This window comes from Artibeus jamaicensis, unplaced genomic scaffold (genome assembly GCF_021234435.1).
Source record: "Artibeus jamaicensis isolate MK-2021 breed Jamaican fruit bat unplaced genomic scaffold, CSHL_Jam_final contig_391, whole genome shotgun sequence".
NCBI lineage: Eukaryota > Metazoa > Chordata > Mammalia > Chiroptera > Phyllostomidae > Artibeus > Artibeus jamaicensis.
Window position 1 is genome coordinate 16,247,775 of NW_026521814.1, and position 13,796 is coordinate 16,261,570.

Genomic DNA, 13,796 nt, shown 5'->3' on the forward strand with positions numbered 1-13,796 from the left:
CTCACATTTTCATGATGTAATGGTATAGATTAGAAAGGCATTATGCCCTCCAGCTTTAAAATGGGGAAAGTGGAGTAAGTGGCTTACTGAAGATCAAAGAAAATGAGTCTACCTACTGGTCTTTTGGTTCCTACTTAAGTGCTGGTTCCCTTTGCAATGAAGTTGGTGGCTCCACCCACTTTGCCGCTCCACTCTGGCTCCTGCTACCCCGGGTGGCAGGAGGCAGAGCTGAGCTGAGGTGGGACTGTTAGAAGCTTACTTTGAAGCAAGTCATGCAGCGTCACTTCTCTGAGATACTGCTCCAAGCGGCTTTTGGGAGGAGGTGGGATATAACTAATGAATGAATGAATGAATGACTAAATAAATAAATGTCGTGAACTCCTGTAGAAGGTAAGTACTTCAAAAGTTTAAACTGAAGTATACGCCATGTGATAGTGGCTCTTAGGAATCATTCTAGCATCTAATATCTTCGGCCCATTTTGGGAAGTAGATAGAGATCGTGTGAGTTTGATTATATTATGATGACAATGAACCATAATAGATATTATGAAACTTTGGTGTCTACATGAAGAAAACAGAAATCAGACCCAGATACATGTTTTTAATTGTTGGGGACTTTCTGTGCACCTCTGATTATTTGGAAAGCATGAGCTGGTAAAGATTGCAGCTCTAGAAACAGTTCACAACAGGGGAAAATAACAAGTGTAAGCCTGACAAGAAAAATCGATCTTCTAAGTAGGACATACTGCAATTGAGAGTATTTCAACCTGACTTTAGGGGCCACAGGGATTTTTTGGGTACTTAAGAAAATATGTCCCCCATGGGTAACTGGTGAGTAATGCACACATTTACATTTAGTATATGGTAGGGTGGAGACCAGCTCTTGCTTGTCTAACATTCAGGTTTTTCCTTTTCAGTGGCAAAGCTGTCTACTGGAAGAAATCAGAAGCTTGGATTACACTCTCCAATCTTCTGATCTGCAAAAAAAGGGTTCAACAATGACACATGTGGCCTATTTCATATGTGGATGTATAAAAAACTAATTGTAGAATGTCTTTAAAATTTTCTAAAGACCTCTGATACTGGAATTCCATAAAAATCAGATATTGTTCATATAATTTATGTTTTTTTCTCTTATTTCAAGCATCAGGACATAAAAAGGATGGTAAGAGAACCTAAACTGACAGCTAAATCTGTGAAAAAAGTATTTTTCCAAGATTCCAACTGAGCGCCACAAAGATGTTGAAACTTCAGATTGCTAAATAGCCCTCCAATTCATCATCTTCAGCATCCTCAGTGGCAACTATAAAAGTAAAGGGACTAGAATATTCCAAAACATGTGGGAATTTTCCCTCTCCAAATTTGAGACTTAATTCTGAATACAAGAATCTAGAGGGAGGGAGAAAAAAATGGTTTGTCCTATTGGATTTGTTCACAAGATTCTGATAAAAGTATCTCAGGAAACCATCATCGATTAGTTTGCAGAGCAGCCAATTTAGAAATACTTTATCTGGGCTGGAAGGAATATTTTGTACAATAATATTTTGATACTTTTTATATTTATTAAGCTCTCCTACATTACCACAGGCACATAAAAGTTTGTTCACTGAGAGAAGTTAAGAACGAGATTGTTGTTGATTTTGTTTTCTTTTAATTAACTGACGATTTGTTAAAGAAGAAAACCTGCTCTAAACTGTGTGGCTCAGTTATTAGGAGCATCATCTGGTAAGTAAAGGGATGGGGGGTTGATTCCTGGTCAGGGCACAGGCCTAGGTTGCAGGGTCCATCCTCGGTCCAGGCACATATGGTCCCTGGTCCAGGCATGTATGAGGTAACCAATCAATGCTTCTCTCTTGTATTGATGTTTCTCTTTCCTGTCCCCTCTCCCTTCCACTCTCTCTGAAAGCAATGGAGAAAAACATCTTATGGTGGGGGGGTGGGGGAAGAAGGGAGAACCTGACACAGACACTTTTTCCAAGTTGACTCTACTCTTGAAAAATGCTGACCTGGGACAGCACCAAAATTGAAGACCTCTCTTGCCAGAAAATCTGATGTACCCTCCAAGTACACATAATCCTTGAAACTCTAGCACTAAAGATGAAGCTCCGGAGCCATGTGAGGTTGAGACTAGGATAATGAAAGGGACGCATAAGAGGATAGAGCGTGGTGGGACTATAGGTACCTCTTTTCTCAGGCTCCTGAAACCTGTGTTCAACTACCCCATGAGGGCCCATCAAAGTCTTAATCTGATGTTTCCTGACAGCTTTAATCAACTGTGAGCAGACTCCCCTATTATGTTATGGTGAATTGCACAAGAGAAGGAAGTGCTCTCTATCAGACAGTGAGCAGCCTCTGTCTCGTTTGCTATACACCCTCCTCGGCACAATGACTGGCACAAGCACACTTTCAGAGTGGCTGTGAGTGCATGCCTTCTCCCCGGTGGCCTGAACGAATAATTTAATTCGGGAGAGAAAACATCTATGAGCAGACATTATATAAACATACATGTATACATACACACAAAACATAAAAATAATACGTTCATTTTCTAAAAGGGTTTAAAGACTCAGCAGAGAAAAGGAAGATTTGAACACAGAGTTTTTAGCTGACAAATCTTGAGACTTTTGAATAAGGCAAAGGACATGAGTTAAATTTAAAAAGGACATGTTTGTGGTTTAAAAGGGAAGGGAAGACAACAGTACAGATGTAGTATTTTTTCCTCCTGGTGGTCATGTTTATATCGTTTTTTACTCCATCATATTTAATAGGGGTATAAAATTTTCTAGGCAGGAATCTATGCTTAAGTTTGTGTACACACTCTTCATTAGTTTTGGACCACATATCAAAGATTTTCCGTAACTATCTTTTTTCTCTAATGATCTGGGGACTATCGCTGTTGACTTGTCTAAATGGCCTAACAGGCAATTCTTTTCTTCCCTTTCAACGTAAATTTGATTAACCGTGGGAAATTTCAACCTGGCATGTTTTAATGCTACACATTTCTTTAGAACATATAAAAGAACATATATTATCCTTCAATATACTTTAAGCATATCATACGAGTAAAAGTTCAACCATATTTTCTTTCTATCTGACTGGGGTACACATGTCATTCCAAGCAGCTGGACATACTAGTGTCTTAGGAAATATGGAATATAAACTTTTAATGACAGAGAAGCATTACTAGAGTAAAAAAGAAGACTCAATAGTAAAAATTCACATTTGGGTTGCATTAGCAGAGGTAAAGCATTCTACTTAAATCAAAATAAAGGAAAATTCAAATAAGAGAAAAATCTTTAAATTCAGTACTTACATAAGGACTTTATTAAGTAGATAAAGGTATTAAAGGCAGGTAAAAATGTTAAATGTTCTAGCTTACTTCAGGTTTCCTTACAAGAATACTTCATAGAAAGCATGGCATGAATTAACAGCAAAGTATGATTTTTGACTCCCAATTTTTTTTATTTTAGACCTCCTGGATAAATATATTATTAATTCTATTATAAGAAAGAAAAAAATTTAAAAATTCACTGACATTGCCAAACGATGAATGACCTAGAATTTCAAAGAATCTAAAATGATAAAATAAATGGTAAACATATAAATCATTTCACAGCTTGTCATGAATAATTCAAAGAATCATATAGCAATATAAAACTATAATTTAGAAATAATATTTCTGTTCCACATATTTGTTCATGTGTCAGGAAAAAAATCATTTCAAGGTAGGCAGTAAAAATAAGATTATTTTTCACAAAAATAAGATTGTTGAGCTTGTTGAGCCTCTTGCAATAAAGCAACAGTAACCTCCATTGTACTTGTGCTTTCCTGGAGCAATTGCAGAAACATGACAGAACTGACAGAGACAATTGAAATATACAGGCATGGAAAACACCTGCCAATCTGCAGAGAAACTGACAGGTGACTTGTGGTCTCAAGGCAGCTCTGGATTATAGCAATACCTATGGAGAGTGCAACAAATAGATCTGTACATGTACCCAATATATGTGGCTGTTAAAAAGAAAGTTGACCTACTTTTATCATCACATGCAATATATACCAGGTCTGTCCAGAAAAAGTCCAGCCACTGTTAATATAACAAGAATGGTTTTCATGATATTGATGTAACCTGGCAGCCAAGGAGAATGGACTGGAATGCACATGAGTGAATAATGACGATTTCACCATACTAGTCACTGGGGGTGGTAGACACCGATGAGTGAGCATGTGTACTGTGTGGCTGTCATTAAAAATGACTGAGCAAGTAGAGCAACAGAACTGCATCATATTTTCTGCTGAGCTTTAACATTCCTCTGTGGAAACTATTGAGATGATTCAGAGGCTGCAGCTATGGGCAACTGATGACTGGCAACTTCATCACAACAACACACCTGCTCACCCATCACATCTCATGCAGAGTTTTTTGTTGAAACATCAAATCACCCAGGTGACTCAACCCTTGTACAGCCTAGATTTAGTGCCCTGTGACCTCTGGCTTTCCCCAAAACTAAAATCACCTTTGAAAGAGAAGTGATTTCAGACCATCAATGAGATCCAGAAAAATACGATGGAGCAGCTGATGGTGATTAGAACTGTGTGAGGTGCCACAGTGCCTACTTTGAAGGGGACTGAGGTGTCATTGTCCTGTGTACAGTGTTTCTTGTATCTTGTATCTTCTTCAATAAATGTCTCTATTTTTTCACATGACATGGCTGGATACCTTCTGGACAAATCTATATATATACACATTGGGTATGTGACTTAGCTTGGAATGCCATAACAAAATACTACAGATTGAGTGGCTTAAACAACAGCAGTCTGTTTTATCATAGTTCTGGAGGCTGGAAGTTCAAGATCATGGTTCCAGCATGGTCATGTTCTGGTGAGAACACTCTTGTTGGCTTGCAAATGGATGCCTTCTCATAATGTTCTTAATGGTGGAATGAGGGAAAGCTCTCTGGGATCTCAGCAGGACACTAATCCCATTATGAAGGTCCCACCCTTATGACACGTCATCTAATCTTAATTACCTCTCTAAATACCTTTACTTGGGTGTTAGGGCTCCAATACATGAATTTGGAGAGGAGGATACGGACATTCAGTCTATCACAGCATGTATGGATACTTGTCTTCTACTACACTGTTTTATTATATTAAATTGATACTATCCATTGCTGTAAGTATACAATTTATTTCAGTTTTAAAGAAGTATCTTTTAAGGAGAATTTAACACCAAGTATTATCCTAGCTGAACAAAGATAAAAACTGCATCCACAGTAAAGGAGATGGTAGATGCTAATTCTAATAGGAGAAACAAGTATATACATTTTGGAAGCTACCAAAACATTATGTGCAATAATTAGAAGATGACCATGGAACATTTGACATTTAAAGTACAGTAAATAACAAAATAATGAAAATAGCTGTACTACTAGCATATGAAAAAATTAATTCTTCTTGAACTCTTTAATAGTTCTGTAACTATTTTCATTTTGCCTATATTTCTTAAGTTTTATTATCTTGCCCTTTCTTGTCTGTTTATTCTATTTCTTATAACTTTCTTGCACCCTAGGGTATTTACTTTATCTTCTTTCCCAACCCAGAGCTCTTTAATACATGTATGATGTTTTCCATAAAATTCAGTAACTAATTACTGTGTGTTCTAACTGAATGCTCCTAAAACTGGGGTTTAGGGCAGGAATTTAGTAGATACTTGCAAAGTTTCCACACCATCCATGCAGAGAAAGACAGTACTATTGCTGGGGATAACTTTGTAACTGATTATTTCCTTTAGATTAAGGAAGAATGACAGTTATTAGAAAAATAAAGATAAAAGTAAACACCTCTGGACCTACCAGAGGTAAACACCTCTTGTAGTGAAAAGTGCAGAAATGTTGGTGTTCCTTTGCTGGAATGTGAACATTCAAAACCAAGGAACTGGGGCCCTTTCCTTTGCCTTTTTTTCCCCTTCTTCCCTTCCTTTCTTGTTTTGAGAGAGTGTTACTGAACACCTGTGCCGACACCAAATAGACAAAGATAAATGGGACAGTGTCGTGTCCTGCCAGTCCGGTGAGGAAGATAATCAGGTCACTGGTCTGTGGTGGAACAGCAACAACAATGGAGGTAACCTGGAGGTACTTGGGAAATACAGAGGGTGGACACTTAGTTCAGACATGAAGAGTCACAGAGGACTTCCTGTGAGGGAGGTAGTATCTAAGTGGAGCTCTGGACAACAAATAATTGAAGGTGCAGTGGCAGAGATGGAAATGTGCACTAGTGGGTAGCCAGGCTGATAAGCCAATAGGCTTTAGATATAAAGGTCAAGATCTTTAAAAGTTTATGCTCTTGTCTGCACAGTCTTTTACCTATAAGTGGTTCAAAACAGCCCCTTTGTAAGGTAGAATTGTTGAGGTGCAGAGTTAACATCATTATTCTTCAGACATGCATCCCTGACACACAGCCCATCATAAATTACCAGTGATCCAAACTCCATCTTCCCTAGCACGGCTCTTCCTAACTCTGCTTGGTCATTGTCTCAAATCACTTGCTTATTCTTCACATATAAACACTGAGAAAGATTATGTTGGTTGTGGAGCATAAGGCAAGACAGCCACAGAATGAATGCTCTGAGGCACATCTCTTTATTGTGAACAATTTAGTGTTATCTATTCTGCTTTGAACCGTGATGGAGACCCACTTGATTCTTGCTATATTTCTGATGTAACATTTTAGTACTTCACTATAAAGAACCCATATATATATGTATATATGTGTATACATGTATATAACCATTACTATAAAAATATATATTTTAAATCCATATAAAGAAAATAGCAAAATTCAAATTCTAAAGCTTTTAGCTGTCTTCACAAAGTACACAATGTTTTCACTCTACTGATAACTGAGTTAGAATATTTCTTATAATTGCTAATACTATCCTTAATGAAAAATAAAGTGATTAAAATAGCAGTCACTTTGGCTTTCAAAGAACAAGTGGTTACTGAGTAGAATATACTTTTAAAATTTGCTAAGAAAAAATTATAACCATTTTAAAAATACATTTTGCTTCACAAATATGATTTGTACAGAAAGGTCCATGTTATGCATTTAAAAAATCTTTTCCTCTTTTTATTTATTGATTCTGCTGAAAACTGTCTACCACGTTTCCAGAAAAAAAGCAGAAAAGATTTCTGATTGAGTTTCGTTCGCAGTGAATGAGTGGGAGGTGACATGGACCGAAAGAGCTGATGACACGGAAGAGCCAGAACACGCGTTTCCGAGTTAGAAGGTTCTAATTCAGGTCTAATTCCTTCCTTTACTGTCTTTCCTCCTCTAGACAATAGAAATAATAGTCATGGTCTACTCGGATGTTTTAAAGTCTGAGAGCTTTTAAGAATATAAAACACGACAAATATATAGTAATCTAGTATAAGTATTATTAGTGATATAAAAATGGTTTACTAGGAAGATGTTGACAATGACTTTTATTAAATTACCTTAGGAAATATATGGGGCAAAGTTCAACAGTAGAATGCAAAAGGCTATAGAACAAAGGTTAGAGTAATTAAAACTGCAGTTCAGTGAAAAAATCAGAAGACACCCTCCAGTGATCTTAGAAATTCATAAAAATGATAAGGATCCCACTTGCAATGACTTAATTTTAACACACTATCAAAAAGGCTCTATGTCCAATAAATGCCTTTGACACAATATATAGAGAAAAATGATTATCTAATGTAGTTCTTCGTTATATTCTTCACCTTAACCAAAAACTGTTTTCATTTGAAAACTACAAGTTTATTTTCTTTTAAGAAAAAAAATGAACTTCAATGAGGAGAATTATTCTTTGGACATTTTCAAATGTATCATAAGGTTAATTACTATGAATAATACAGAAATAAACAAAAAGGCAAGTTGTTACATCTCTAAGCCCTATACAACATCTTAAGCCATTATGAAACTATTTTTATTTTAAAAAACTCCTTTATGAAAATATTCTTTCCATTTTTGTTTTATAGCCCTTGAGAACACAGAGGCACATGTAAGGCATTTTGATAACAGAAAAAAGTGACTTAGAGAATTGAGTCGATCTGATCACGATTGTAAACAGACATCTGGGTTGTGTTCCTTTTGGATATATACACACGATACTTTAGGAGGGGGCTGGAAGGACATGTGCCAGTTCTTGAAGAGCACTTTGGAGGGGCAGGGAATGGAGAATTTCAGTTTGCTCTTTGAATGTTAATGTTTTTATATGAATCTCTGAAACGAGTATTTACGTATGACTTGTGTTAAAAAACAAAAAAAGACACAGAGATGAGCCACGGCGGAAGCCTTCCATGCCCACCCACACCGGCAGTGCTGCTTCCTGGCGGCAACTGGGCACAGGCAGTAGCTGCGAGTGCCATCTTCCAAAGGTACATTAGTCAGAACACGAACACTGACTACATGTTCTTAAGATGTATGCACTGATGACTTCTTCCAGTGATGTTTGGGATGTATCACCTGTGTTTCAGTTTGACAGAGGCCACGGCAGGCGTGCCTGGGTTTAGATTCCCTGAATGGCACAATCATAGGTGTGGTCATGTCTCAGGGAGTAATGTGACCAGGGCGGGTGGGAGTTGTCCTACCGAGCTGTTCCCGCGAGAGAAGTGATGCTCACCTTTTAATGCCTTTTTAAAAGTACTGTCTGACTTGTCTCTTTGAAAGACCCAAAGAAAAAAACCAGTCAAATGTTTACTCAGTAAGTCAAGGCCAGCACTCTTTAGAAAGTTGGCTGATCCCCCAATTGCTAATTACCTTACCAACGCTAAGCCACAGCAGAAGGCCTGTCAGCAGATTTTATTTACAGCCTTGAGAAAGAATCCTCTTGCTGTTTTCACTTCATATAAAAGATAAATTTGCAAAAGAAAACATTTGGCAGGGCTTCAGATGTTCACTGTCTGGTGGTGTTGATACTGCAGTTCTTTTTCTTGACCATAGTGGCTTCTAGAATGCTGGACCCTTTAGGTCCACCACCATCCCCAACCGACTGTATTAGCTAAACAGACACAATTCATGCAATCACCTGAACTGTTTTAACCTCTTCTCTCACTGTAAGTTTGGAATCTGGCTATGAACTGATTGTATGCTGAATTCTGTTGCTGAAAGAAGCCAAGCTCTCTATAGCTAACCTATAAAATGTCTTTTACTCAGATTAAAGGTCAGCTGACCTGAATTAAGAATGTAGCCAATGATAGTAATTTGCTAATATTTATCATGTATTTTAATGGGGATGTCAAATTATCATCTAGACAACTAATGTATATATTTAAATGAGGTTTTTGGGTTTTTTTAAACTATTAGACTCACATTCATATAATCCACAATAGCCTCCAAATAAAAATTCTGTTTGCATAAGTGTGCTTATCTAAAACATCTCCTAAATAAAAATGTACCCAGGGGGATAAACATATAATTTTTTTCTTGGTAGTAGGAGGGAACAATCCATGTGGCTTTTATCTCTTACCTTGTGTCCTTGACCATGTGAACAGCATCCCAGAAAAGACAGGGGTTCTCAAGCCACTGAAAAGTCTATCAAAATTGTTCAAAGCAACAAGTAAAAAGTCACCTGTGGAAATACAGGTGAAATATGCTAGCTATCGTCTGGACCAACTCTCATAGGTGACATAGTATCTTCCACAACAGGCTGAGCAGTGGAAGCAGGACGTGGTCTAAAATTACACACTTCAGAAACGGGCTGCACCAACTGCCTGTTCACAAAAGAAAATGAGAAGGACACAAATAACATAAAAATGCATTTACTCACTGTGTTAAAGTTTGGAAAGAGTCCAACAGCAGAACTACTGTCCACTGGAAAAGACATGAAGGGTTTGATGTCCAGCGAAGGCTGCATCATCAGGGTAGGTGTGCGCACAAGAGCAGGAAGGGTGGTAGTGTGGCATGTACTGCCTGCAAAAAACAAAGGAAAAAACATTCGGTCTCTTGCTCACATCCATCTCCTTCCCCAACCTGTGGTGCAAAAACAAGACTGCTGAGCTGCAACCTGCAAGCCAGAAAGTTACTCTGGAAGTAAGCAAATAGCACAGGAGGAGAAAATACAGTCACAAAGGGCCTTCTTGCTCATTGCCTAAGACAGTGACGCAAATGCTTCCTCACGGCCAGGGCTGAGGCAGCTCGGTCTCTGCTGAGATAAGAGTGCAGTGATCTGCTGGCAGGTGGCACAGAACGAGGGGTCATCCTGCTGTCCAACCATTGTCTCTGACTAGGTAGGAGAAGCGGGGAGGAGCCTTTCGAAGTCACTGGATGGCTAGCAGGCATGTTTTATGCAAATCGTAGATAATTGTAGGATTTTTACAAGGGGATATACAACCATCAGCCAATGAGTGCATAAGTAGGTGGAGCAACAAATTCCTGTTTCTCTCTCTGACTCTCCCTTCCTATCTCTCTCCAAAATCAATAAGGTAATTTAATTACAAAAACAAACAAAGCTGTCTTTTACTTTGTGGAGAGTGAAATAGAGAGTTTAGACAGACTGTGAATCTTAAAGCAGCTGTTATGACCTGGGTCGGACAGGGAGGAGCTGGGACAGGAACTCAAATTTTTATATTTAAATTTTATTTCTAATAAGACCTATTATTGTAGCAACCATCCCTTTTAACAATTATAACAGCTGTCATCTCTTTAGATGTGTGGCTTAACCCATGTGTGGGAGATTGAAAGTGCTCCTCTATCCTGTGGCCTCCACACATGGCAGATAAGTCACTGCTGGTGCAGGTGGCGCTGGGAGACAGGCCCTGGCATGGCTTAAAAAAAAACAGCTTTTTTGAGAAATAATTCACATACCAGATAACTGAAGCTCTCATAGTGGAATTTTCATAGTAGGCTTTTAGCATATTCACAGAATTGTGCCACCATCACCACAATTTTAGAGCATTTTCACAATCCCTAAAAGAAACTCCACGCCCGTGGGCAGTCATTCTCCATTTCCTCTGAACACCCCTGGCTCCTGGCAGCCACGGACCATCTGCTTTCTGTCTCTATAGATCTGTCTCTTCTGGTCATTTGATTTAAATGACATCAAACAATACGAGGTCTTTTGTGACTGTCTTCTTTCACTTGGCATAATGTTTTCCAAGTTCATTTATGTTGTCACATGTACCAGATCTTAATTCCTTTTTAAGGCTGACTGATATTCCATTGCAGATGTATCACTTTTTACTTACTCATTCATCCATGAATGGGCATTTGTACTCTTTCCACTTTTTGGCTTTTATTACTAATGCTAGCATAAATATTTTTTTCTAAGTTTTTGTCTGTGTATGTTTTTAGCTCTCTTGGGTATGTACCTAAGAGTGGAATTGGTGATTTTTAGGTTCGGACTGTTTTCCAAAACCACCGAACTGTTTTGCATCACAGCCAGCAGTGTATGAGGGTTCTGCGTTCTCCTGGCCTGCCTATAGGACCACGCTGTTCATATGCTTATAGCCCCTTCTGACTTCAGAAGTAGTAAACAGTACGGGAAAATATTCGCAACTACTGAAATAGCCACCAGTGTTCTTATATAGTGTCCCAGAATAATTAAAAATTCCGATTTCAATGATTTTCCTTAATGAACTCTGCATTGTATTTCAAATCATTCCAGAACATTATTGGCAATGCTGTTTAATAGACACCATTTACTGATCATACCTCATTTACATGGATCCTAAAAACAGAAAAAAAAAAAAAAGAAAAACATCCGAAGCATTTATCTGTAATGATAAGCTTTCAGATCAGTCCCCTCCATCAGAAAATACAGAGTAGAATCAGCAAAAAGAGAATCAGTCAAAAGTATAGATCAAACAGTAATGGTTGTTTTTCTAATGTCAAAGTAAGTACTTATGGCATTCACATAAGCATCCTCTATTTAATTATACCTATTCTTCTAATTAGGTAACATCACATTCATTGCTAGCTTCAGAGCTTGTAGATCCAAGGTGATGTATTATATCAATATGTCAAATATTGCAGAGGCACTTATTAAAAAATTTACGTTAAAAGCTTTGCTGTAAAATCTTAGCTAAGTCAAAAAACCAACTTATTATACTAGAGCAACATCCTTTTACAATTTACACTTAGTATAATTGTTGAAAGTCTAAAGTATGAACATTTACAGTTATTCTATTTAAAGCTGCCTCACGAACAAATGTATAATTATTTTGCCATGTCTCCCAAAGAAAAGAAAATTCTAAGCCCACAATGGCGGCTCTGATAACAACTCTGCCATACATGATCCTCCAGGGCCTGGCAGGAGTCACTTTGTACTAACTAAAATCAAATAGAATGAAACGTGGAACCTGACAAACAGCTTGCTCCATCAGCAAGGGTTGGGACGCACAGTGATCCTAACCCCTTACCCAATCAAATCTCTATGCTAATAAAGACAAGGCTGGAGAGCTACTAAACTGCCACCGCTCATTAGCATAAAAAACTTAGCAGCTGTTTACCATTTCATTAGCATTTTAATGACAGACAATTTGCCATGTTAAACACAGATTGTTTTAAAGTACTTCTGAATAAATATAAACTATGCTTTCATCAATTCCCTCGCCTCAACTCTGCTGTTTTCACTTTTAAAACCTGCTTTTTAATATTGCCTCACCAAGTCTGAGTGCTTCAAAGGGATTTTTGCAAATGGTAAATAAATGGGGATAAAGTGCATTGTTTTTTGCATGGGAGAGTTCATGCTTTGATCCCTCTGTCACCTTATTCCTGATTTTGCTGGGCAGCTACTGCGGGGAAGCACTTCTCTTCACCTCCAGATACCCCAAAGTCATTGGGAAATAGAAGCGGACATTTGGCCAGAATGCATTGCACTCTGCAAGAAAATGCTTAATGTCTCTAAAATTCAAGGACTCACTGAGAGAAAAAGAAGTTGAAAATATAACGAGCAGGCATGTCAACATAAAGGGCTGTATAGTGTATCCTTTCCATCATTATGCTCATGGAACAGGATCAACCCTTGTTGTTTAAATCATTTGGCAATATTATATGATATCTCCTCTATGCGGTTTTGTTTGAAAGCACAGGCTATCGTCTTACATACCATACTGAATCAAGCCATAATAAGGCTTCATCTTATTTGATAATAAGGTTTTTACATTATTTAATGTGTATGTTTTTCAAACTCTCTGCACAAAAATGAAAGACAACACACAAGAGGCCATACCCCGAAGATCTGACAGTCAGTACTCTGTCCGTGGAAACCACACACATTCATACAATCTCCCATAAGAATGCAATTAACCCTTTCCCATCAATTTTATTTTGATGGTAAAATCCAAATTGTAGTCATCTATAGCTATGAAACCAACAATATGTGAAAGACAGCTCATCATTATGATCATAAAGAAAACTATTATTTCAGCCAATGGCCTCTGTGATTTAATAAGTGCTTTATTGTATCAACGGATTATGTCCTAATCCATCACAATAAAAACTCATTTGAGGACAAGTTGACACCTGAAGCTATTGCCTTAGTCTTTGACCTTTAGAAATATAATCTTGACAGTCTATTTAGGATATAGCTTTGAGGATTGGTAGTGGCTCCTCTTTACATACCTATAACACAAACAAACAAAACACCTCATTCTAGAAAGGACAGGGTGCTCAAATCACAGAAAGTCTGCTTGGAGAAGCATTTATAGAATGAGATCGAATATATGCACACACACATATAAATATGCAGAGTATAATATATATATATAAAATATTCTATACTCTGCAGAAATAGTTATTTCTTATACTATTATATG

General features: G+C 37.7%; 1 protein-coding gene across 8 annotated transcripts in view; it reads right to left on the reverse strand.

The window, feature by feature from the left end:
* The window catches only part of ZNF385B (zinc finger protein 385B), a 360,011-nt gene that overhangs the window by 66,092 nt on the left and 280,123 nt on the right, over positions 1–13,796 (reverse strand). For 7 of the 8 annotated variants that reach the window (XM_053665124.1, XM_053665125.1, XM_053665130.1 and 4 more), the window contains one exon: positions 9,809–9,951. In XM_053665124.1, coding sequence (XP_053521099.1) covers positions 9,809–9,951 — 143 coding nt within the window. Of the gene's footprint in view, positions 1–9,808; positions 9,952–10,045; positions 10,383–13,796 lie in introns of those variants that run through there. The other variant, XM_053665128.1, reaches the window with a different exon arrangement.